The following is a 24,868-nucleotide window of genomic DNA, read 5'->3' as shown; positions in this document are numbered from 1 at the left end:
CAAAAGAGAAGGTAGAAAGCTAAGCGTGGCGGAATACTTCAAGAACAGAGCCGAGCCAATCTACATTCGGTCCTTGTGAAGCCGGGACGGGGACTTTAATTTCATCTGGAAACTGGATATAGAGAAGAGACTGGCTCGTCGACAGGTGCATCTGGTGGACATCATGTTGACGTCCCAACAAGCCGCCTGAATAAGTGAGGCCTCGGTACAGTTTCATTTCCCAGTCTCGCTGCATCGATCAGGTCGTTGGAAGTATCGACAGCAGCAGCATCCATTCGCACGATGGCTGGCCAATACTCGCCAATCTGACCCCTTTCACTTGATCAACATTCCTATAGATGATGAAATCCGCCAAGAGGAGGAGGGGGGATACATGGACAAGATGGAGAGATCAGATTTCGAGAGTACCAAGTTGCCGGAGGAAGATCAACAAGTAAACACGATGTCTGGAGCAAGGCTGAAGAGTCTGGCTTGGACACAGCGTGCTCTTCTGAAAAATCCAGTGTGAGGTCGGCCTTGGTCCAAGAGTGTCCAGTAGCCAGCTACCATCGTTTAGGCAGAGGGTAAACTTGATTGAAGCCGTATTGGATAATCTGATTCCCCACCACGGAAGGCGAAATCGGGGAATTGCTGGTGGTGCTATAGGGCTGGGACAAAATTCGATTTTGTAGCCGCCTCTCAAAATTCAAGATAGCATGAATGAGATTGGGTTGATGTTGTTCGATGCAGAATAACTTTTTGAAGATCTGGATGAGGGTTTGGATGACAGGGCGAAGAGGGAGTGGGTTAGAAGAGGAAACCAAAAGGGGGTTCAAGGCTCAGAAAAGCAGTTAGCGTCGTATCTTCGGATCGGGAATTATATTTTCCCGCACCTGAAACGCCAGATATTCTGCTTCGTAAGGTCTTGAGAATCTCACAACAATATTTTCCGTCGAAAGGTCTTGTGTTTTGGTCCTCTGTGCGGGGCGCAGAATACTCTCCTTTGTTAAAGACCAGATGTTCATGTGATGCTGTTCTCTGCCCTTTTCGCAGCTTGATATGGCTGAGGCTGTTGTAACACAGGCCTTGTCCCTTGTCGGATGGGCATTCTTGCCTGCTGTATGGTATCCCCTTCAGAACCCCGTCTGCTTCATGTTAATAGTTCTTCCAGTATGCCACGGCCTTTCTCCAGTCAATCTACTACCGGCTCACAATTCGAGCGGGATCACGGCACCCGCAGCCTGGAGAGCCTCTGTTTGCATACCACAATCGACGAATCCGCGTCTTTGTATTGTCCCTCTACCTCTGCTACACCCTAATTCAGGCCCTTTACGATGTCAAACTGGCGGGCGATTTCTACACCCTCCTTGGAGTCACGCCTTGGTCGATGGAGAGGGAGGTCAAGAGTCGATTTAGGAAACTAGCCTCGAAATACCATCCAGACAAACTCCACGAAAATGGCCAGTCTTTATCGGACGCCGATACCATATTCGTCCAGTTCAGGCTAGCTCATGATACCATTCTGGATCCGGCCAAAAGATTCGCGTATGACCGATTTGGACCTGTGATTGTTCAGGTTCAACAGCCAGGGTTGAAGTCCATTAGGGACTATGTGTATGCGGGTCTCCGTTCCAAGGTCCCGGAATACGTGTCGAATGCGGCCATGCTCGTTCTGCTGAATTATATCTGGCTACCAAAATGGGGACAATTCTGGCGCTATTTCGCCGTGGCTTGTATGGCCTCTCTGGAACTCTATTTTCTGACCCACACCTGGGAGCCTCCGAGACTGGCCACGCTTTGGGCTTCCATGGCCCAGAAGCTGTTACCACAACTACTGCCTCCTCATCTCTTACCATATCAAATCCTTGGCTTAGCAAGGCGGGTGTCCATGTCCCTCAATGTTTTCATCTCCCAGCTCGCGCCTCCCTCGGCAAGAGATCCGACCACAAGAGATCTCCAGAGTCAACAGCAGGTCACGCTTCTCGCTCAAGCGGCCGAGAGATTGGGTGCCGAGTCTGGTAGTCTCCTGCAGCTGGGACTGAGCCCATTCAAAGGCAGCCGAGAGAAATCAGAGATTCTGAGGTCAGGCATGCAAGAGTCTTTGCTCACAGGAGCATTGAGGAAGAATCCTGAGGTTCGGGAGGCGGTACAAAAGGCCCTGGACCGGAGGAGACGTGGCCCGATTTTGCAAGAACCAGACTGAATAGAGCGTCGTTCTTACAGCAATATAAAATTTCGGATAGACCTATTGATCCGGACACAGTCCGTAAGATCTTCGCTCTGCATCAATGCTCCTCGTCAATTGTTTTGACCCGGATTGTTGTTTTTGGGCACGAGACTATCCAAGTTCCATAATCACAAGACGCGGTAGATGTTTCATTCGCTGCCTTTCTGTTTGCAGACGACTTTCGTTAACCTTTTTCGGGATGGCCGATGGCGTGCGGTCACCATGAACATGCTCGGTTTTTGATATGATGTCAGTGGCCATTTTGAGCGGCCCTTTGACAAGGCTGGGCCAATCACTCTCTGATCGCGTTTTTGCCGATGCACGTCTCCAAACTGCGCCCTTGGCAAGGTTCACCTTTCCTGGTTTTTTCTCTAACAAGGAAATCCGACGTGGTATCGGTCACTAGGAGCCTGTCGCCCGCCTCCCGACTCCCTGGCCCATTATCCTCCGAGATGTTCGCATTATGTCCTCACCCTTCAACACTACCTCCCACCGCTTCAAATCCTTCTGCCAGGCAAACAATGATATCTCCACCCCGCCGAGCATGGACACGCGCTCTGGCCACATTCCGGAGACGGTCGACAACATCGTGACTGCTCGAGCCAATGGCACCCATCGTTCGGCCGGCGAGGTGAAATTGCAATGTTGCTGTGGCAGACCAGAATGCGCCTATTTGGAGAACAACAACACCCTTCTGGGTGGAATAGAGCGAGATCTAGAGACCGCTGCCAGACTCGGTCAGGTACGTGCACACCCCAGAAAGACGAAAATCAGCGGATATCGGTTGAATCATCTCGTTTCTCTTTGCTAATCGCCCCTCGCGCTCGGGTCCCTGTAATTTGGAGATTGTGGTCGAAGCTTTGCTAGAAAGTTGCAACTCAAGAATATCCGCTCTACTTCTGTGCCGCTTCCTCCTCCACGATTCTCTGTCCCTTTCCTGTCCCCTGAGACTGCGCATGAGGATGGAGGTGCTTTTGCCGGTCGCGCCCTGCGAAACCGCAACCGACGAGAAGCAAACGACCGGTGGACTAACCTTTGCTCTTCAGGCACTTCTCAATCGCCACGAGTCTTATGTGAGCGAATCGCAACTCGAACATGAGCGCCTCACGGCCTATATCGATCAATTAGAAAAAGAAAGGGCAAATCTACAAACCAAGAATGAGAAGATTGTCGGAGAAAATCGCGAACTGCTGAACCAGCTCGAAGCAGCTAATACTTCACTGAAGGATAGTGATAACCATGTCAAGAGTCTTGAGGCGCTGCTCCGAGACTGCGAGCTGGAGGTCCGGAGGTTGAATGGTCTCTCTCGACGGACGGAAGAGCTGGAGCTCAAGATCTTGGATATGGAGAAGGATCGATCCATATTGTCGCAAACGGTTGAGGATTCCAAGGACGAGACCCGAAGCACGATTAAACGATGGAAGGAGAGCGAAATCAAAATTAGACAACTTGAGTACGAAGTCCAAAAGATCGAATGGGAAGCAAAACAGGAGAAAGAACGACACGAAGAAATCGTCGCTCGACTGGAGCGCGAACGCGTACTGGAAAGAGAATTGGGCGGTGCCGAAGGCAGACTGAAAAGTGCCGCTGCACTACAAACACTCAGTGGGAAATCATCGGGGACGAACGTTGTCAGCCATTTTGTTCGAGACATCCTCAAGGACAACGCGAACCTTCAGGCTGGTATCACTGAGTTGAGGGAATTGTTGCAAGCTTCCAACGAGGAGGTACAAAATCTTAGAGAGCAGATTCTTCAACACCAACCGGTGGAATATGACAATCCTCCGGAAGGAGTATCAAGATCTCTTCCATTGAGTGAACAACTCGGCTGGTCTGAACCTTCATCGAAACAAATACAACAAGAAGTTCATGTCCATCATCACTACCACGCGAAGATTGCTGGGAAGCGAGAGCGTACACCGACGGTGCGGAAGTCTTCACGCAAAAGAGCGGTTCTGGGACTTGGTACGCTCCCATCGACTTCAGGGTCTTCCGGTCCGACAACGCCCGTCGCCGGGCCACATCGTTACGTCTCCAGTCCAATCCTACCTATCACACTTCATCAACCCCGGGCAAGACGTAATTGTTGGTCAGTACAGTCGGCTGCGACTGGGTCTTCCATGATTTCGAGTTTCCCTAGCTCTCCGAGATCGTATTATGAGCGGAACAGCTCCATCTTTGATCGATTGGATGCGGGCGACGAATCTTCTAGACCAACTAGTCCAGAGTCGGCGGCGGGATTCGTCGAGCCATTGTTCGGTGGGAGAAGTCGAAAAGTTCGAGCGGATGAGGGACCAGCCGATGTCCTGGATGAGGAAGAGGAGGAGGTTCACGAGGCAGGAGACGACCTTCTTGAACAGTCTGGGCCACCGGAAAATTCAAGCCTGAAAGACGATCACACTGATATGGGAGTCACCGAGCCCGGGTCACGTGATCCAACGCCGAAAGCGTCACAAATCCTTCTCACTGATCAACAGACGAATCGCCAAATTGACCCAAAACCCCCAGATCGTGGCTCGACAGAGGATACATCTCGGACTTCTATACCCGAGGCCGAGAGAGAGCCTACAGGCATCAATATTGCAGAAATAGAGCCTGGCGGTGTTCCACTCGTCGACCTACCAAATTCCGATCAGATGTCTGTCTCATCAAATTCGTTTGACTTGAACGGCATACCCGAGATTACTATTCAACCAAGTCTCCGACGCTCTTCTTCTCAGGACTCTCTAATGTCCATATCTGGAATGGACATACATATCCCTAAACGACCAAGCTCATCAACGTCTCAGTCATCAAGCCTATTGAAAGGCAACAAAGCATATTTTGCGCTCTCTCCCTCCGCCAAACGGAAGTTCACTGCTGCACAGCCATTGACCACGGTGACGGAATTTACGGCTTCTAGCTCTACGAGATCTTTCAGTGCAAATAATACTGCCTCAGCCGATGCAGGTGCAGGACCAGAGACGCCGGAAAGGAGCGCGAGCATGAGTGTGGAAGCTTTGAGTGGACTTGCTGGCTTGCCACCTTCGACATCACAAGAACCGCAATCATCTCCAAGCGGGATTGGTCGACTCATCGGTGGTTGGGTCAGCAGTAAATGGGGCATTGCACCTACGAAGTCAAGCGGGGACCTAAGATCTGTGGCATCGGTATCGACATCCTCATCCACAGAGAGTCAATGGCAACAACCTTTTCAATTTCCTGGTGGAAGGCTACCCGGCATCAATCAAAAAGGAGCGATACCCGGGTTTAGGCCACCTCGAAGACTATCCAGCACTGACGTGCAGGTGAAAATGGTCGATGAGGAGGGATTGAGAGAGAGTTTGGCGGAGTGAAAGTCGATTAGCTAATAACTTGGCTGATCCTGCTGTTATCACTCTTGAGCATTCCCGCGGCGTTGGCTGGTGATCGCGTTCTGGATTTCGTCCGGAACTCTGCACATCACACGGATTCGCATGGGGAAATGCCTAAAATTCATCATGAGCATGGCGTTTCTATGAGGCATAGGGAGAGATCGTTCGTTTTCGTTAATAGCTATCAGGCGCAAGCCAAGTTGTTCCAGAGATACCACCTGCAGATTGTTTCTTTTGTTGACATATTTCAAATTGGGTGGATGTCTGAACTCTTGAAGCATATGCCATGAATTGCAATGAAATACAATGCTTCGAGCACCGGTATACGATGACACCATACATACTCGAGATTAAAGAGTCATAATCACTCACCCAGCTGTTGAGATAATGCAGAGAATTTAAGACATTTACACATATAGGTGCGACACCATTTCTTGAATCTTGCTCAGCTTTGGCAAAAAATTCTTTTCTTCTTTGCCTTCGATGATTGAAGGGAGCTGGAAAGCTTCTTAGAGCTAGTAGGAGCAGCCTACATCGATCTATCTATCTGGGCAGCACGCTGATATGGCCACCGGACTCAGTTGTTGCTTCTCCATCATACAGTATTCGTGTCTCAACCCTCATTCTCGGCCCCACACCTAACCTTTAGTTGGTGGGCAGGCAGGGAATAAAGATGATGATAATAATAGAGATAGCATTGGAAAAAGGCGATCTCCCATTCGACCTGTCAAGAAGTCGAGAAAAAGGAAAAGACCTGATGATGGGTCATAGCTTGACAATGACTTTCTTCGCACTGACGCCGGCTTTCTGCGCATCGAAAGCGGCCTGCATAGCCTCGAGACCCGTGCCAACCACCATCGGTTCAGGGGCAGGGATGAACGTGCCCTTGCTCAGCGCTTCTGGCAGGAAGTCCTCGTAGATGGCCTTGCCGACTTCATTCTCCTTGAGACTTAGGCCAAAGATACGGCGCGCATTGGTGATAGTTTCCGGCGGTGGGAGAACTGTAGCGATGATCTTGTCTGCATTATTCGATAGCGAGAGGATGGACGCACAGGTTTGCACGGCGTTCGTAACGCTGGTGCAGTCAATCACGCCGGCGAGGGGGCCATTGCTGCTCTTCAGTCCGGCGGCCACGTCCTCTGCGACCGTCGGAGAGCGGTAGTCGAAGCACTTGACTTTGCTGGCGCCCAAGGATTCAAGGTATGCGAAGTTCTTTGGCGACGCGGTCGTGAAAGACTTCATACCCGCCGGCAACAGCGAGTTGGATGGCGTTACAGCCGACACTCGATGCGCCACCCCAGACCAGCACAATCTCGCCCGTCGGCTTCGGATTTATGGACGGGTGGTTGAGGCCGAGATGACTCTTTTGGAAAAGACCGCATGCTGCGGTCGATAAGCCAGGCGGCAGCTTCGAAGGACACGCTATCGGGGATGGGCGAGGTGAGATTATCCCCGAGCACGGTGTAAAGTTGAAACCCGCTTTCTTCGTTGCGTCCCGTGAAGATACCCGTTCCGTGTCCGAGGACGCGATCACCAACCTTGAATCTGGTGACGGCGTCGCCGACCTCTATGATTTCCCCTGCCACGTCCTGACCAAGAATCGCAGGGTACTTCAACGGGTAGCGTGCAGCGTCCTGGAGCTTCCAATCTAAGGGGTTGATGGCAACGGCGGCATTTCTAACGACGAGCTCGTGCGGCCCTGGAGCAGTGTAGGGTGCCGATTTGACTTCTAGGGGTTTGACTTTTTCAGCGACGAGCCACGCGGCCTTGTTGGTGGGAGTGGTCGTTGTCGACATGTTTCTTCGAGGGGAAGAAGGTGCAGAGGTATCGTGATTCAAGAAAGGTGTGGTGGTTGCTGGCGAAATCTTGACCAAGATGTCGGCGAAGTGAATGGTTTTATAAAGTTGGGAGCCGAGCCAAGAGGCCGCAAGATGGACATATGGCGTTTCTTCTCCGTAGGAAAAATGCGATTTGATTCTGATGTGTATCTTGAGGTTGACACTTTTGCTGATGTGTAGCTAATTCCCTTGACAGGTGGGACCGATTATGGCACATTTCGTACGTGCAGCGCCCGAAGCCGCTCTTTATCAGCTTTAAACCCTATATCCGAGCATCGGTGTACGAGGCCGAAACATTACAAAGGCAACGATTGCGTGAGTCCGAAGACCGATCGGTTGTGGATTTTGATTTTAATACCCCGAGCCTGTCAATTGTATCCTGGTGTGCCTGGATATCTGTCAGCGTTCTAGAGAGATGATTTTGATTTCTGTGGCCACGGAATGGAAAAATCCAGAATATCGTAGTCCGTCAGGGATTTTGAATGCTAGTTCTCTGACGTTGAACCTGATTTCATTTCGACATATTGCGATGAACTGAGAGAAAGTGTCGCTGCGAATGGCGACGGAAATCAAGATGACGACGTCTGGGAATGTATCCTTTAATATACCCAAAAGCTTGGCTAACGGTCGTAAAACGTCGGGATGATAGGTTATATCCGCTCCGATGACAAGGTCGTACAGAATTGAAGACCGTTTCGCAGTTGCGAGGATGTGATCGAGCTCCGGTAGGTCTGTCCAATCAAATTGACGAACTTCTGGTGGTTTGCGTCTGTGAAGAATGTCATGTTCCCTGTTTAAGTCGATGTTGGCTTGTAGACTTTCGCAGACACGTCCGAGGCCGTCAGTGGCGAGGACGTGTGAGGCCTCGAGTTGACCAGCACACAATAATGAGAGGAAGCCCGTTCCAGCACCCAATTCGAGAACGTTCTTATCTTGGACCAGGTCAGGCCGTCGGGTGACGAGATACCATGCAAGGTGGAGAGCAGCTTCCCATGTGCGGAGTCCGACGTTATTACCTTGGGAGAGTAGATTTCGTGCTTCGTTGATCAGGATCGGTTGCACTCCTGGCTCATCAAGCGGAAGTGGGGGATAATACGAATGAATGTGTAATTGTTGAACTTCATCAGACGGATTTTGGGGAAGAATTGTGGACAAGTACCCCATATGTTCCATCAAAAGATCTGAGACTTGCTGTTTGGAATATTAGCAGTCAGTGCTTCAATACGAATGGGGGTGGTTCATTGATTCGCAGGCTGATGCTTTGATCAGGATGAAATCATCATGGTTCGCAGTCTGACCGGTGTGCGCCTACATCTTCTTCAGGGTCTTTGCATGATTTTTCGATGTCTTGAATGAGACGTCTGAGGATCTTGGCTTGATACCTCGCTGGAGGGAGAAATTCATTTTGAGAGGCATCGAAAAAGTATTTGTAGAGACAGTCTTGCACGTCCGGCTTCACCAGAAGGGCACCCGGCGGAAAGGTGACATCATTGATCTGTTGCATGTACTGTCGATAGAATTTGACCACAACGGGTTCTATCCCGGCCCTGGAGATGTCCATATTGTTAGGGAAGAAGAGGTCGAACAAAACAATTGAAAGAATGAGTTGGTGGTGAAGAAGGAAGGTAGACAAACTGGGACTAGCGTGAATACCGCCAAGATTTCGCTGTGCCAAGCCCACATTTTGCAGCAGCGGGAAGTTGGAGTGAGTTCATTGAAGACTCCCACTACCAATTCCATTCTTTGACCTTCACGCGCAATCAATCTCCCTCGACCAGCTTGGCGGTCTCTTCAATTGCTCTTCGATTGCGACTCTTTGACAGACAATAGCTTTTCGCAATCATGGCCGACTCTCCGGTCACCATCCGAACCCGCAAATTCATCACCAACCGACTTCTGTCGCGTAAGCAGATGGTCGTGTAAGCTCCGCCTAAAAGACTATCAATTAGTGTTCTGGTCTCAGAAACTAACCCTCGGCCTATAGCGATGTCCTCCACCCCAACCGTCCCAATGTCTCCAAGGACGACCTGCGCGCGAAATTGGCCGAAGTCTACAAATCCAACAAAGACCAGATCAACGTCTTCGGCATGAGGACGCAGTACGGAGGCGGCAAATCAACTGGGTTTGCCCTTATCTATGACAGCGTCGAGGCCATGAAGAAGTACGAGCCATACTACCGACTGGTCAGGGTGGGCCATGCAACCAAGATCGAAAAGGCCAGCAGACAGCAGCGGAAGCAGAGAAAGAATCGATCCAAGGAGTTCAGAGGTACGGCCAAGGCGAAGGGTGCGTCGAAGGACAAGAAGAAATAAGCGTGAGGTTGTGATGATGATGGTCCAGGCGATGTGGGTGGTTTTGGAGGCCAGTGATCAAATGATAGTACGGGCATGGATGGGGTGTTGATGGTGATAGCAATGGCTCATGTGGTAGAGAAAACCCGTCGGACTTGTCACATGTCTTCATTGAACCCTGGTCTTTGATGGAGGGAGGGTGACTTCGGGCATGGCCAAACAGATACCCAAAAAGGATTGGAAACTTCAGCCATCAAGCGCACCAGGGCATGCAATGTTTTAGTCCTGAAACCGCCTTTCAGGATGGAACAATAGAGAAGCGCGTCAAAATCCCAAATGAACATTGAATTGAACATTTGATCACGTTGCGCATTTCCTGAATCGGAACCCCCACGAAGAAGTGCCTGATCCAAATTTTTCGGAGCATTGCACGGAGTTCCAATGCGTGGGACACAAGACTCCCACGCCCATCCAAGTTCCAAGTCAATCAAGCTGAGTTATAAGCAGATGGAGGGAAACGGTCTTTTTAGGGGGTGGGGGGTTGGAAAGCCGATGCCACAAACCCGTTCATGGTCAATCAGATGCCAGTTCAAGTCAGTGCTCCTCTCAAACGGGCACTTCCCCTTTGATGGCGAAGATGAGCTTGATGGATAGATTATGGTACAGGGAGCCTTTTGCCATCTTCGAGCGGAGCCCGCGGCCAGTTGATTTTGCCCTCTTTAAATACAACAGACAGCCAAACAAACGTAGGGTCCTGTGGGACTAGGAGAGAGATAATGCTCGAGACAGGAAACGGAAAGTACTCTCATTTGAGAATGATGTTTGCCTCTCGCCTTTGCGAAAAAGTAAGCTTGGACATATGCCACCCACACTGAGAGCACAGTTGGCCTTCCCAAACCAAGAACGCTGTTTTCTTTTCCTGTCAGGTCTACCCTTGCCCGATTTCCCCGTTGGACGGAAAATGATGAAATTAGTTTTTTCGCCGTCCTGACGAAGCCCCGAAAATAGCAACGCCAAATGCAATAGATGTAATCGTCGAAAGCTCTGTGGTCCTTGTGGAAATGTTGCGAAATTGTTGGCATCTCTAAACGTTGAGGTGTGGTATTTCGTGTTGAAGCACTCATTATAGGCGTGCGGCAGTCGATGGCGAGATGATTGAACATATTGGACGAGATGAACCGACCGAAATAACGTTGCATGCAAGAAAAGAAAACCAAGTTGACTGGAAATTAAGCTCGGATGGAGCCAGAGATCATCGGGAATCGATAGTCACAGTGTCATATCTCCAGGTCAATAACCCGATGAGACATTGCTGATTGGGGCAACTGAAGCGCGATTCGAATCAGTTTGGTAGCTAGAGCACTCATGGCTGTAGTCATCTGAGGTCGGATTTCTTCGTGGAGCCATCTGCGTACGACCATAGAGTGATCCGCTCGAGAGTCGACCTGTAGCATTTCTCAGACGTGAGATGCGCCCGCTGACTGAGCCTTTGTATCCATATGTCATTGGGGTGCTTTCAGGAGTGGACTTGAGGCTCTCCTGAGACACCGTTCTTAGCCTCAATCCCGGGCCCGTTTGTTGTGCTTGCGGTTGGACCTCCTCTGGCGATGTGATAGTCCTATTAGGTGAAGGTTGCGTTTCGTTGATAGTCAGTGGAAGCCCGGATGATACGGCCGTGGTGGAAAGGCTTTCCCCCGAAGACATTTGGCCATAAGGCATGTCTTGAAGTGTATACGATGTATCTCTCGTCTCCTTGGACTGATCTGGAGATGCACTTGGGTCCACCGGAGCAGAAACTTGCTGGTCAGATGTCGCTGTTTCACTGGTCCAGTAAGTGTGATACCGATGGTTTGACGTGGACAGGGGAATGCTGTCCATCGAAATGATGGGGGGAGGAATGAAACTTCGACCCGTAATCGGCGTTGGGAGAATCCGGTCTGAGGGGAGGTTTCCGGAAAGTCCAATCGTGTGGAAGGACTGTGGAGCTTCGGAGGTAACTGTGAAGGTTGAATTTGGTAACTGAGAGGTGGGCTGAGGCATGCAATGCTGAGGGTCGGCCCAAAGCATTTCAAGATGTGGGCGAACTCCCTGCGTATGGACATAGTACCCATTACCTACCGACATAGGGTCTGTGTTTGGCAGGATATATGGTGGCGGTTGGGCCGAATATGGCCTTGTCACCTCATCGTCCGGGTAGGGAGAGTATGATCCAACATACGGTGTTCTTGCCCAGTCGATATTCGGATTTGGATTGGCATATTCTCCGAAGTCAAGGTTTGGGGAAGCAGAAGGATACTGCAGAGATGCTTGTGGATTACATCTTGACGACAATGATATGTAGTTTAGTCGATGGTTTGAAGGGAGTGAATATGGGGAGTATCGAGGAGGTCCTTGCCAACTTCGAAAGCCAAAAGGCCCTGTTTCCATCGACGAGACCTGGGATAATATGAGTTCTATCACCGACTGGTTCACGAGAAAAAACTCACTCGAAGAAATCGGCAGGTGTCTTCATGACCGGCATGTTTGCAGTTGGCGCAACTTTGATTATCTCCCTCGTTACCACTACATTTAATTTTTCGTTTCCGGCATCTCTCGCACTGCAATGTGTAAGTGTAGAACCCATCTTGTTAAACCGGAAAATAAACACACGGCAACTGGCACACGCTTCCTTGATCCGCTGGTCGCCCTATTTTCGGTTTCAGAGGGTGTCGTTCGACTGCTGAGATGACTGGAAGTCTCATATTGGTCAGGGATATGAGAACTCTGGCTCAACGGTATAGGGATGCCTCGGTCATTGCGTCTGAAGAACTCAAGATCCGAGGAGTAGTATTGTCGTGTCGAGATCTAGCACATCTGTCAGTCATGAGACACATAGGACCGGGAATATTTTTGACCATGGTGTACGTCCGAGACCCCAATAAGGACCAGCATGCGAGAATATCCAATCACAAAAACAGTGCGTGGTTATCATTCACAGTCTCTTTCCAGGCCAACGTAGAGCCCATGCATCAAGCTCTAGAAGAGTGAAAAGCATTGGACAAGCAATAGGATTTGGCAGAGAAAGTAGAAGGAAACCTAGAATTCAGGTGAAAATTAGCATTTTCAAGGATACACACCAGGACAAGCAATGATTCAGCCTGCGGACGCCGCCCAACACAGAATCATGAAATGTGTCATATCACAATCCATGTTAGACTTAAACTGCTCTGCTTTCCTCAAATTCGTGCCTAGACCAAGTCATATCTGTCGAAGGTTCCTTGAAACCTGGTCGTAAGATTTCTTTGTAACGGCCTTGCTGCCGGTTTCCGTTGGTGTGACGATGATGGTCGGTCCACAAGAACAACCTGACTCAACGGGCGAAGGAAGGCGTGACCAGTCGTCCAAAGGATGATCGGGTGTCTATTATATCAGCTGTGAAACAAATCGGACTCTCCCATCGACCAACAATCATCTTAATATGGTCCAGAAGCCAGCCGGCAAATCGTATTCGAGCAAATGGTGCAGGTTGCACTGGTTCTGGATGTCGTCTCGACGTGTTCCGTATGGGAAAACAAGATAGGTATTGCAATTGCCTGTGAACCACATACATAGGTAGATGCATGACGCACATCTCAGCGGCCAAATTCTGTAGAGGGGCCACTCCAGTTGTCCATCGCTGGCGTTTGGGGCCTCCGCCAAGAGTGAAAAGGCAGGTTCTGTTTGCTACCACTGTACCATCAGATTGATTGGCCGTCAACCCTTGCCGCGAACGTGGCAGACACGCCATTCGTGTTCGAGCAAGCCGAAGGCTGGTCAGAATTGTTCAATGGGATTTAAGATGTGATTTAAGGGGCGATTCTCCCGCCGAAAATTTCCAAATTCCGCGCTTTCTCGATGTATTTTGGGAAGGGGTTTTGAATAGGAAAAATTAGATGATTCTATTTGCCCGCCGTTGTAAATGCCTTTGTAGAGGGGCTGATTTTGATTTTGCGTGCTTTATGTTGAATAACATGTTAGTAAATCAGCAGGGCACCTGTTGTCTGTTTCATGGTGGAACCAATCCGAGGGTGGGGGGATGTTTTCACGCAGTCGGCTCGCAACTGGACTACTGCACATGGCAGACGGGAAGGCCCAAAGCATGACACTGGTAATGAGGAGGTGTCAATTGCCTTGAATCATCTGTGCAAGGTCAGCCCTGGAAAAGCAGCTGCAGTATGCCTGCGGAACGTCGCAGGGGATTTTCGTGACACGGAGATGTCAAAAGACTGACCTCCTCCGTCACAGGCCTCGTGTACAGAAGCTCTGACAAATTGGAGGAAGAGATTCGAGTGTGTGGTCGTGATACAGAGGCGCAACAAACCCAGGGTGTAGCCCCAAAGAGGTCAAAACTGTCGCCACTTTGGCGAGAATGCCACCAGGAAAATCCGTTGGGTGGGGATTTGTGCTGCATGTCATGCATGATGCAGTGGTGAAGGCAACCCCAGACTGCCCCCCAGCCATCCAGATGAAACGCCGATGTCATCGACACCCGAATGCAACACTATTGGAAGGCGCTCCGTCAGGAAAAACGGCAGAGGCAGATCAGGAATCCAGTGCTAGCATGGTTGGGGGTTTAGGAGGTTGCGTGCAGTCCCACGTGCAAGGAAAAATAATGAGCCCCAGTTCAAAATAGGACCATGCCCGATCGCAGCCTCCTCTGGCGAGTGACCGCGTAGTGCAAGGGAAATGCCTATTGCCCGAGGAGGTTGATGGCCAGACCAGGGCTGGGCGGCTGGACCTATCATCGAAGCGGGTGGAAGCCGATAAAGAAGACGGTTCGCGACAGAACCGGGGGATTTCTGTATAACGGTGTAAAGGAGACAGACGACGTGGATAGTTGCATACTCGCCAATGAGCAAGGTCCCTTGTGGACAATGTTTCGCATTAAACTTGTCGTGAGAAGAGTAGGCCGAGAATGGCGTTATGCTTCTTGATTCTAGCAATGAAGCGGCTCTTATAGATGAGCCGTGCTATTTGAAGTTTTAGTGCAGACATTATCAGTAGTTTGAGTGCAGGTTGTGACTAGTGAGAAGGGGGTGGTTAGGTCGAGTCATCAACATCATATTGTCGAATTGCCGCTGGAGGTCTTCCAGACTCATGGAAAGATCGGAGTAAAGTCATTTGACTGCCTCATACTCTGCGTAGTCGTCAGAGAGATCATGACAATGGGGCAAACGAGAGGCTAGCCTCGAAACTCCTGTCGTTTCTTCAATTCTGTTGTTCGGTGTCTGAATTAGGACTAGCATTCTATCACCTGACGTCTAACCTATTATGAACTAGTCTCATATCAAATATCGAAATGACGAATTTGTTGTCATTTGAAATGTTCACTCACGACTCGAGTATCCGACACTCCATCAACACGAACAATCAAAGTGTAGAACAAAAAGTTAATTTCGAAGCCCCCAAGGCACATATTTCTCAAGCCGCTCGGATGTACATCTATATTAGCAGATAAGACTCTGGGTTCGTCAACGGTAGCCTGAGACGCCGCCATGAGCGTTTTGCTAGAGACCTCCTTAGGCGAGATCGTCATAGACCTCCTCGTCGACAGTGCACCAAAATGCTGTGAAAAGTGAGTCGCACTCTGAATCGCGAGAATGGCTAAAGATTCTAACCACGGTCAGCTTTTTGAAGCTGTGCAAAGTCAAATACTACAACTTTTCTCCGGTGCACACTGTTCAGAAAGGTTTCTCATGTCAGACGGGAGATCCTCTGGGTCCAGACTCACCCGAAAGTGACGGGGGTAGCTCAATATGGGGACTTCTGTCCGGGCCTTCGAAGAAAAACTTTATAGCCGAGATCGATCCCAAGGTCAAACATACCGAGCGGGGGACGGTCAGTATGGCTACGGTGCCTTCAACCCAAGATGAAGATCAGCGGCTCGCAGGGAGCCAATTCATCATCACCCTTGGCGACAACATCGACTATCTTGATGGCAGAGCCGCTCCCTTCGGCACGGTTGTGGAAGGGTTTGACACCCTCGAAAAAATTAACGATGCTTTCACAGACTCTAATGGCCGACCCTTAAAGGATATCCGCATACGGCACACAATCATACTGGAAGATCCATATGACGACCCACCCGGACTGATTGTTCCGGACAAGAGTCCTGCTCCGACCAAAGCACAGCTGGCTACAGTGATGATAGCGGATGATGAAGAATTGGATGAAGAAGTGGATGAGATGGCGATGGAAAAGTTACGCAGGGAGCGAGAAGCGCGTGCTCAGGCGTTGACTCTTGAAATGGTTGGCGATCTTCCGTTTGCAGAAGTCAAGCCTCCCGAGAATGTTCTATTTGTTTGCAAGCTGAACCCGGTCACACAGGACGATGATCTCGAGTTGATCTTCAGTCGATTTGGTAAGATTCTGTCGTGTGAGGTAATTAGGGACAAACGCACGGGCGACAGTCTTCAGTACGCATTTATTGAGTTTGAAAACCAAAAAGACTGTGAACAGGCATATTTCAAGATGCAGGGTGTTCTGATTGACGATCATCGCATTCATGTGGACTTCTCCCAGAGCGTCTCGAAGCTCTCCGATACCTGGCGAAATGCAACCAACTCCAAAAGAGCACGTCAATCTGGAGGATTTGGTGGAATCGCCAGTCTCGAAAAGCGACGCCACTATCGGGAACAAGACGGTCAGAGTCGAGGTGATCGGGACTACAGAATGGTCTTTGACAAGGAAGATATTCAACGAACCAGAGATTCTCGCCGGGCAGACGAACCACGTAGACCCCGAAGTCGAAGCTGGAGCCCGCGATATGAGAGGAGACATCCAAGGGATGACGAATCAGACGGAAGAAGGAGACACCATGACGTGTATCGAGATAGATACAATGATAGATATGACAGCAGAGACCGCGAAAGGCTGCCTAGGCGACGTGAACCCGACAGGGTGGAGCGAGACAGATGCCGAGGCGGATACCGAGACAGAGAGAGAGACTCAGATAGACGGGGAGACTCATATCGGTCTGGCTCATGAGGGACAGAAACGGATGAACTCGGGGTTTTGTCGAAGACGGTTAGAGTGCGTGATATTGGAATTTCAGTTCCCGGAAATTCCATACACGGACACGACGGTTTTATATCAGGGAAAACTAGTTTCACGACGCTATTCTGCACTATGCCATTCCAGTCTCAAGGGCTTTGACCTTTTAAAATGATTCGCGGCCGAAGAAAGCGAGTGTTTATCCACGAAACAAGCGAACATTCCCTAGAGCATACCTGGAGCCACGTTGAGAAGTCGGTATCTCATTTGAAGCCGCGGCGCAGCCGAAGCGTCAGAGAAGGTATACCGCAGCTACATCCAGCCTTATGACTGTAAGGTAAAGTCGACGGCACCGTTAGGTTTCAAAGGCATCCGCGTCACTCATCACTCTCACTTCGAAAGTCAATCATCTGCAAGCCGAGAACGAGACACTCGCCGTTGAGCGCTCTCGCTTGAAGGACGACGCCCATGATGCTCTGTCGAGTAATCCAGAGCCCTTCCGATCACACTTTGCTGCCATTCATCATCGATGAGGCTCATACCGAGAAGATTCAGGCCGGTTGGGGTTTCTGCAATAACACCCATGCCTTGAAACTGGTTACCCACGAAAGGCAACAACGCAACGCCCGAGCCACTGACAAGTTCGGATGGAAACCTGACCTCCCTTTCGGACCAGTGGTCGCTTTCATGGAACGCCAAAAGCAAATAAGCCGAATTATTGTACTGAAGTTCGCCGGCCGACATTTGCGAGTTGGGACGGGCAACATAGTTACTAGCATTGAGGTCACCCACTTTCCAGCTACCGGTACGGTCATCTCTCATCAACTCTATAATGGCGCCGTTGTCTCCGAAATAATATAGATGCATTTCATCACTTTGAAAGGATGAGGCAAGACTGGTTCCTGGCTTCGGCGGGACGTTTGTGCTGGCGAGACTGTCCGTGATATTGGAGACGGTCTAGATATTCGAGTCGGAGTCGAAAGTCGTGACCATGACCGCGCCGTACGGATCCTGGAAGACATATTCGAAATGACGCCCGCTTGTGGGTCCAGTGCTTATCGAGGAAAGCTTGGAGCCTGGCAGGAGGTTAGATGCCTGTGGAGTAGGACCGGGTGCCGGCGACGACGTCGACGTCTGCGCCATTGAATTACCGGATTTGGATTCATGTTGCTTCCCAAGGGTGCATCACCAAGAATGGCTCCCAGAATGATGACTACTGCAACGGCGGAGACGATGAGGAACATCTCCCTCTTCACACCCCATGTTGCAGTCTTCTTCGCCGCTTCGCTTGATATGAGACCTTCTAGAGCTTGGGTGTCCTTGCCAGCAATCCCAAAACCAATTGGCTCGGGAGAGCACTGGGAGCGACTTCCTTCTGGTTGGAGAATAAGAAATGGATAGGCTCTAGGCCGCCGAATTACCTGGAAGCCGGGGAAATTGTTTCAGAGGAGAGGTTTTCTTGGCCCGGCGCCGACGTATCACCACCAGGTGACGAGAAGCCAGTTGGCGCAGAGGTTGGCCCGGCAGTGTTAGTTAGCCCGTTTTGATAAGGACGCACGAGAGAAGGGCAGAGAGTCAGTCTTCGATTTCTGGGATCCAACAGAATATACCAATTGATTGTCCTTGTGTACATCGACACAAAGTGGTTGGGGGGGATGGCAACAAAATGTTTCGGTGTTTTGGCACAAACGTCTAGGTGTTATTTATGGGCGGAGCAGACTGGAGCTCGTTTGGAACATGAGTTGCGGACAGGATATTCCGCGGGGGGCGAAAGCGTAGCTTTGTCTTTTGGGGGCTTGCCCCCAAACCCCAGGCTCGCCGCGCTCGAGACATCACGTGATTGAGCCGGCCACCCTGGTCTTGGCAACTCTTGGCGGCGCACACATGCGGCCGTACGACGATTCACGTGATTGCGACCCCTCGGGATCCGGAAAATATATAATCCGACGACTCTGGCGCCATCGGATCCAGTCTACGGGGCCAACCCCCGGGCCCTCGTGTCACGTGATTAGCCAAGCCTCCCCACTCCGGAAAATCTATAACCCGAGTATTACATAATCCTGTGGTTGACCCTATCGGATCCAATCCACGGCCCACCGAGGAGTGGGTGGAATGCCGTCGTGTCCCGGAAAATCTATAATCCGACGCCTAATCACGTGCTCTAGTTGGCTAACTCCATCAGATCCAGTCCACGGCCCATCCAGGAATGGGTAGAATGCCGCCTTTGTCTGCCAGGACCGCCCTGATCGGATCCAGTCCATGGATCATATATAGACGATGTTGGTCACGGTGTCCTGTGCCGTACGATATCCTCCATCGGATCCAGTCCATGGCCTGTGAAGTAGACGACGACATACCCAATTAGGAAAGCCGACAACGATAACGGCGATATATCTAGCAAATACCGATACATTATGCTCGGATATCGGCGATGAGAATGGGGCCCATCTACATAGCTAGCGATTTCGACCTCATGTCATAATAACTGCGTTGTTCTAAAAGTATAGTCCAAGTCCCGTTCTTGGGATCCCACTGTATTACACTGGCAAAGTGCTCAAAATCGAACGGCGCCTCAAATAGCAGCCCATCTAATGTCTTCATGCGTGACACGGCTACGTACGAAAGGCCTAGGCAATGCTCTCTCTGATTCAGGTTTATCACCGCCTTGGACAGTGTTAATCCTTGACTCTTATGGACGGTGATCGCATATGCGAGCCGGAGAGGAAACTGAGTACGGGAACATGCCACCCCCTTGAACTCGAACTGGCGGTCTGTGGGAAACCCGGTACGATGCCCGGGTTACATTGTGGAAAAACCGACCCGGTATAGCTATCAAACTTGACGAGTATGAGAGACGGCATGGAAGAGGGATCATGGCCCTGGTCCCATGCAATATCATCAATAGAACCCATCGAGCCGTTGACCAGTCCCATTTCGGTCCAGAGATTGGTCGTCAGCATGACCCGGGCTCCCATACACACGTGGATATCCGGGCAGAGGTTATCCGCCTCCTCCTCCGTGGCCTTGGCCGCATTTCGGCCCTTGCGCTGAGCGAGAATCTTCTTGACGGGCATATTCGCGGCGGCCAACTTGGCGCTGTTGGTCTCTCTGAGCTCCTCAGTCGTAAAGTAGAGTCGTAAGGCGGCGTCGAAAGCCATGACCTCCTCCGGGGAGAGCTAGTTAGCCACACGAAGTGCATAGGAGTTCCCAGCTCTCCCATGATAACTGGGATACCCGTAGCCCACGGAGAGCGCGCCGGAATCTGGTCGTGACTTCGTCCTCCCCTGCTGGCGCATCACTTGAATCAGTCGGATTGTGCGGTCGAATGCTCGATATAAGTGGTGGCCCTTAATGGCGTCGACGGATACGTGCTTCAACGAGTAGAGGGGTTTCCCTCCGACGGGCGGGAGCTGAAAGAAGTCGCCGCAGAGTAAGACGTTGACGCCCCCGAACGGCTGGTGCGAACTGGCCGGGAGGATGGCGCGAAGCGGTCATCGGTCAGAGACAGCGTCTTGATATCTATCATGGACTTCTCGTCGATGATGAGGAATCGACAGTCCCGGAAGAGAGACTGTAAGGACTGGAGGGTGGCGACGGACAGATCCGACTTCTTCCCCTTCACGGGGAGCTTCAAGAGGCTATGCAAGGTCTTCCCCACGAAATTGAACGCGGCCACCCCCGTGGGCGCCGCTCGAAAGACGGGGTTCTGCTTCCCGGCCTGGTTCGCCAGCTCTTGGATCCGGGCACACGTCTTGAGAAGTGTAAAGGTCTTTCCCGAGCCGGCGACACCGTCGACGTTCAAGAGGAGCTGCGAGGGGAGAGGCGCCTCGCCCGCCAGCTCCTGCGCATACTGACCCACCACGGTGTCGTAGAGCTTCCTCTGCTCGGGATTCAAGGGCACGGGGGATGAGTTCATGGTCACCACTTGTGCCGTGGGGTTTCGGCCTTCAGCTGGTCTCACACGTCCGGGGAGAGGTCGTATCGGCCGACGTGCGGTGACCAATCGTAGCCACGGTCCAGGTCCCGGGTGCCGAGGCCATCGAGGTCGATGATCCGGGTGAAATCATCGTGCGGGCGGCGGCGAGCAAACGCCTCAAAATCGGCCAGGGGGTGGTCGTCAGGCTGTTCGGGAGGATCCTCATCACTCTCGTCGTCATCCACATCCGCGCCTTCTTCCGGCTCCGGGTCGACATAGAAGTCTGGCGGATGAGCATGTGAGCGGGAACAGGCCTGAAAGGCATCCACGTACGACGGGTAAACCTGGCCGTCGACCGACAACAGATCTTCCCAGTCCACGAAGGGGTGGTGGAGTCTCGCTTCGTTTGCTGGCCTCTACTAGCGTTCTGGTTAAGGCTTCATTGTTTTTGACCGTCGTGAGGAATGAGGTGATTTGTTTCTCGAGTGCGTGCGTCTTGGTGTTATTCGTCCCGATGTTGTTATTCAGTCCTTCCATATGTCCTCCTAGTGTTTCCAGTTTCCTCGCTACTGGGCCTAGTACACTTGATATCATTGTGATGTATGTGTCCGGGGTACTCCGTGTTTTCCGCCTCTTTGCATGCGATATGTTCATTTGGAGGTGCGCTGTCCTATATGGCGCTTTGAATTGTAGTGGTGTCGAGCTCGTTCTCGGTGGCCGCTCTAACGCGAGGTGCTTTTGCCCTTTGTCGGTTCATATGTCGAATTCTAGTTTTAACCGTAGACTGGATCCGATGAGCTGTCCTCCGGGGGCTTTATTTCATCGGATCCAATCCACGGATCACGTCGAGTTAGGAGGGCGGCCCCCGGGGAGCACGTGATCCCGGAAAAAGGTTGATCCGATGGGCGACCGGGGGGATTTCATCGGATCCAATCCATGGACCATGTCGACGTCGAGGCTCCTCGTTCATGCTCGGTTGCGAAGGATGTCGAGTGTGATTAGTAGAGTTATTTTAGGTGGTCCATAGATTGGATCCGATGGGCCCCGGGGAGGCGAGGGGGCACATGGTCCACAGACTGGAATTTTCCCCGCGTTCCACTTCCATTCAGATAGATGACTAGAGTGTTGTCGGCGAGTTCTTTGGTGTCGTCGCTTAGCCGCCTCTCCCCATCCCGTGTCCTGAGGAATAGGCCGGGTGCTCCCAGGAATAATCTGTGGTCTTTGCTGGAAATATTGAAGCATGCGTGGTACGTCATATGGATACTCACACGTGAAATTTTTTGGTAAAGTTCTACCATTGCCGATACAGTGCGCCGGAAATCTGCTCTTTGACATCTGTCATCGATCCCGCTACCTCAGGACCTATCGTGGAGATTCTGCATCGATCCCGCTTCCTCAGAACCCTATCGTGGAGATTCTGAGGTTGGTGGTACCTGTGCTTAGAATCTGTTTGATATCGTCTTCACATCCGAGAGCGTACTCACAAAGGCCCCACCGATGAATTTCGTTGATCCATTGAAGTAATCCCACAATGTCTCCTTCGTCCAGACAAGTTCCAGCTTCAAGCCTCCGTATTGTGCAGCCGGCCCAAGCCCCATTATGTATTTTTGGATCAAAGAGCCATACTGTCCAAACTTCTTTCTCCATCGTCAATCCGTAATGACGAACCAGTCTCAATTGTTCCGGAGTAAGTTGAATATTGGCGTCGAGCTTTAACTGGTATCGATTGAACAAGGAAATCAGGCCAGCGGCAGCCATTTGGTTCCTCACGACGCGCCGGTCATCGGTTGTGGCTTTGAATTCGATCGAGAGATAGGGACAAAATGTACTCCAGGGCTTGCAATGCACGGCTGACTTGATATACCTTCGATAATCGGCATTTATAATCTTGCTGGAAAGCCAGAATTGACTGTCGGGGGAAATGTCGAAGCCAAAGGGTTCGGGAGGAGGCTGATTCGAGGAGAGGAGTGGAGGTGCAAACCACATAGGTCCGTTGTAACTTTCACAAGGCTTAAGCGATATTTCCACAAGCCGTACAGCGCAAAGCTGTCTTTCAGTATCATCCATTAAGACGACGTGCTGCCCGATGAACAGATTCTGCCAAGCAAATACCTTGAACTCAGCTTCCGAAACGTATTCATCTCCCATTCTGCGATACGCTCTGCGCACAGACTTGATAAAGTTGGCGTCCGTTGGCAGGAATATCGAACTGTCTATGTCCCGTTCGGCTCTTCCTGCAAGGGCTGTTTGAACGACGGATAGGTAGAATTCGCGTGATTGGGCTGGATCCGGAGGTGTGTCGGAGCCGAAATAGGCGTGAGCTCCTGTCACGATGCTCTGATGTGGATTGAGTATCTCGACTCCGCGCGGAATCAACTGAGTCTCTTCGAAGTCAACGTCTCGGACTGTGGCATTTTTGGCTGTCTGCTTTCTGACAGTATCTTTGTTAGAGATAGGCGTCGAAAAAATGTCCGAAGTTTTATTTGTCACAGTCTCTTCTGTCTGACCAGGCGTGTTTGAGGGATTCCGACTCTTCAAATTGCTGGATCTCGTTTGGCGTGCGTATGAAGGGGTCTTGGGTGCCATGACTTCTCGCCAAAGCAGTTCTGTTCTATACGGGTCGGTCTCCTTAATTTTGTCTGCAGAGAATTGTGGAGGCCAACCTGACGAGTGAGCTCTTTTTGACCTTCGAGATAGATTCGTATTCTTGGGCTGGGTAGCGATGGCGGACGTATTTGTTTTGGGTTCAGATTTAGAAAGTGAAAATGGTGGGCGAACCGTGGAACGGAAGGAACGGTTGCCTATTTTTAATGAGCCACGAACGTATTCATATGGAAGGAGCATACCATTTTGCAATGCAGTTCCCATTGAGTAGGTTGCACCTCGTGGATGCTAAATATCCAGTAGATTGTGGAATACCGTTTACGTCAGATTATCGCGTCCTGTATCACTCTGGCCCTTGATATACAGCACGGATGCAGTCTGCAGAGTTCAATGTATGAATTTGCTATGGTTAATGGAGTTGGGCATATGTTTACATTTTAGGAATGACAAACACTGACGCGCCGGCCACACGTGACTCTGTGGCTGAAGCTCGGATCGTAGAGTCGATCGGGTATCATCGCAGGCTAGGCGCGCCATCGCTTTTGACATCTATAAGAGCCACGTCTCCCATCCCATCCCTTTCTCCCTCTTCCTGCCAGTTTTCTTTCTTCACTTCCCGTCGCCCTACACCCGACACCGCCTGAATCCTCCCCTGCTGCATCAGGCCCCTCCTTTCTCCTGGATTATCCTTCCCAGCTCCTTCAAAAATCTCCCTTACCCTTCCCAGCACACCTCGATCGCCTCCCAATCCACGATCCTCACGGCCGCCCTCAAACCCCCAATTCCTCCACGGTACATGTGACTTTCAAGAAGAAGTCGATTGTATCATATGGTATATGGTAGAGGTCTTCCAAAAGGTACGCTTAAATTTCCTGCTCCGCGCTTATGTGATTATTAGGCTGGAGGCCGATCTTGATATCCACTCACTTAGCTTCGTATCGGATTCAGTCAAACGTCCTACTCTTGTCTCGCCAGCCTGGGAAGCGGCTAATTACTGTAGCCTCAGTCTCAGACAACCGCCTGGAAGTGGGGAGGCTGACCAGCCAAGTCAACGGGTCCGTGCTTCTTTAATAACTCCTGATACGCTTATCCGGAGAAAAGGTAAAAGGGAAAACCCGAGCAAGCGGCAGCATTCCGAGCTACTAGGCAGCACTGGAAGTATCGCGACGAATCAACATTGTACAAGTTGGCTAACTCCGCCATGATCGTTCGGCTGTGCTCTCAAATTCGATTCATGTCCGTCACATTATGCTGAGGCGCCGACCTCTGGGCTGTACTTAAGGCGCTTGCGTCCACTCCAGACCCCGCCCCATTCAGATTCTCCTCCCCCTTAGGCAGCGCCATATTGATCCTCGTCAAGCTCCACTGTACAATGCGCTTAATCTCGTCTTCCTCCATCATTATATTCTCTCTCACAAACTGCTTGCTCACTGTGGCTATGCGCATCATTCAAGGACCGACGACTCCACTTGAGTGATGCCGCAACAGTCTATGCCTGGCCTAGCACTGGTGGCAGACTCGAGTTGCAAAACCCTAGTGCACTTGAGCTGGATATACTCGGAATTGAGGATCATTTCAACGAGAGCAATAAACCTAACGACACCGCCGAAGAAGATGCGTTTGCCCTTAGGCTTCGGAGGCTTGGTGGA

At 50.9% G+C, this 24,868-nt stretch overlaps 12 protein-coding genes across 12 annotated transcripts; 4 read left to right on the top strand and 8 right to left on the bottom strand.

Annotated features, from left to right (window-relative positions):
- Positions 1-1,038: 1,038 nt before the first annotated feature.
- Z518_02352 (uncharacterized protein) lies at positions 1,039-2,182 on the top strand (the record flags this gene model as incomplete). The annotated part of the gene is made up of 2 exons (XM_013419380.1): positions 1,039-1,098; positions 1,151-2,182. 2 exons carry the CDS (start codon positions 1,039-1,041, stop codon positions 2,180-2,182), a joined length of 1,092 nt encoding a protein of 363 aa, XP_013274834.1.
- Positions 2,183-2,669: 487 nt separating this feature from the next.
- On the top strand, positions 2,670-5,541 carry Z518_02351 (uncharacterized protein; the record flags this gene model as incomplete). Its single annotated transcript, XM_013419379.1, has 2 exons — positions 2,670-2,948; positions 3,253-5,541. 2 exons carry the CDS (start codon positions 2,670-2,672, stop codon positions 5,539-5,541), a joined length of 2,568 nt encoding a protein of 855 aa, XP_013274833.1.
- A 783-nt stretch (positions 5,542-6,324) lies between these two features.
- Positions 6,325-6,801, bottom strand: Z518_02350 (uncharacterized protein; the record flags this gene model as incomplete). The annotated part of the gene is made up of 1 exon (XM_013419378.1): positions 6,325-6,801. One exon carries the CDS (start codon positions 6,799-6,801, stop codon positions 6,325-6,327), a length of 477 nt encoding a protein of 158 aa, XP_013274832.1.
- Positions 6,802-6,830: 29 nt separating this feature from the next.
- Z518_02349 (zinc-binding alcohol dehydrogenase domain-containing protein cipB) lies at positions 6,831-7,355 on the bottom strand (the record flags this gene model as incomplete). Its single annotated transcript, XM_013419377.1, has 1 exon — positions 6,831-7,355. One exon carries the CDS (start codon positions 7,353-7,355, stop codon positions 6,831-6,833), a length of 525 nt encoding a protein of 174 aa, XP_013274831.1.
- A 441-nt stretch (positions 7,356-7,796) lies between these two features.
- Positions 7,797-8,958, bottom strand: Z518_02348 (uncharacterized protein; the record flags this gene model as incomplete). Its single annotated transcript, XM_013419376.1, has 2 exons — positions 7,797-8,588; positions 8,710-8,958. The coding sequence occupies 2 exons, from the start codon at positions 8,956-8,958 to the stop codon at positions 7,797-7,799; spliced, it is 1,041 nt and encodes a 346-aa protein (XP_013274830.1).
- Positions 8,959-9,239: 281 nt separating this feature from the next.
- Positions 9,240-9,709, top strand: Z518_02347 (40S ribosomal protein S24-A; the record flags this gene model as incomplete). Its single annotated transcript, XM_013419375.1, has 2 exons — positions 9,240-9,316; positions 9,382-9,709. 2 exons carry the CDS (start codon positions 9,240-9,242, stop codon positions 9,707-9,709), a joined length of 405 nt encoding a protein of 134 aa, XP_013274829.1.
- A 1,269-nt stretch (positions 9,710-10,978) lies between these two features.
- Z518_02346 (uncharacterized protein) lies at positions 10,979-12,619 on the bottom strand (the record flags this gene model as incomplete). The annotated part of the gene is made up of 4 exons (XM_013419374.1): positions 10,979-12,124; positions 12,175-12,285; positions 12,338-12,532; positions 12,593-12,619. The coding sequence occupies 4 exons, from the start codon at positions 12,617-12,619 to the stop codon at positions 10,979-10,981; spliced, it is 1,479 nt and encodes a 492-aa protein (XP_013274828.1).
- A 2,582-nt stretch (positions 12,620-15,201) lies between these two features.
- Positions 15,202-16,693, top strand: Z518_02345 (peptidyl-prolyl cis-trans isomerase-like 4; the record flags this gene model as incomplete). The annotated part of the gene is made up of 2 exons (XM_013419373.1): positions 15,202-15,281; positions 15,334-16,693. 2 exons carry the CDS (start codon positions 15,202-15,204, stop codon positions 16,691-16,693), a joined length of 1,440 nt encoding a protein of 479 aa, XP_013274827.1.
- A 2,681-nt stretch (positions 16,694-19,374) lies between these two features.
- Positions 19,375-19,857, bottom strand: Z518_02344 (uncharacterized protein; the record flags this gene model as incomplete). Its single annotated transcript, XM_013419372.1, has 1 exon — positions 19,375-19,857. The coding sequence occupies one exon, from the start codon at positions 19,855-19,857 to the stop codon at positions 19,375-19,377; it is 483 nt and encodes a 160-aa protein (XP_013274826.1).
- A 215-nt stretch (positions 19,858-20,072) lies between these two features.
- Positions 20,073-20,615, bottom strand: Z518_02343 (uncharacterized protein; the record flags this gene model as incomplete). Its single annotated transcript, XM_013419371.1, has 1 exon — positions 20,073-20,615. One exon carries the CDS (start codon positions 20,613-20,615, stop codon positions 20,073-20,075), a length of 543 nt encoding a protein of 180 aa, XP_013274825.1.
- Positions 20,616-20,656: 41 nt separating this feature from the next.
- Z518_02342 (uncharacterized protein) lies at positions 20,657-21,209 on the bottom strand (the record flags this gene model as incomplete). The annotated part of the gene is made up of 2 exons (XM_013419370.1): positions 20,657-20,898; positions 20,960-21,209. The coding sequence occupies 2 exons, from the start codon at positions 21,207-21,209 to the stop codon at positions 20,657-20,659; spliced, it is 492 nt and encodes a 163-aa protein (XP_013274824.1).
- Positions 21,210-22,010: 801 nt separating this feature from the next.
- Positions 22,011-23,201, bottom strand: Z518_02341 (uncharacterized protein; the record flags this gene model as incomplete). Its single annotated transcript, XM_013419369.1, has 1 exon — positions 22,011-23,201. One exon carries the CDS (start codon positions 23,199-23,201, stop codon positions 22,011-22,013), a length of 1,191 nt encoding a protein of 396 aa, XP_013274823.1.
- Between the last annotated feature and the right edge of the window lie 1,667 nt (positions 23,202-24,868).

This window comes from Rhinocladiella mackenziei, assembly GCF_000835555.1.
Source record: "Rhinocladiella mackenziei CBS 650.93 unplaced genomic scaffold supercont1.2, whole genome shotgun sequence".
Lineage (NCBI taxonomy): Eukaryota > Fungi > Ascomycota > Eurotiomycetes > Chaetothyriales > Herpotrichiellaceae > Rhinocladiella > Rhinocladiella mackenziei.
The sequence above is the reverse complement of the archived record's forward strand: the minus strand, read 5'-3'. Positions and strand labels throughout refer to the sequence as shown.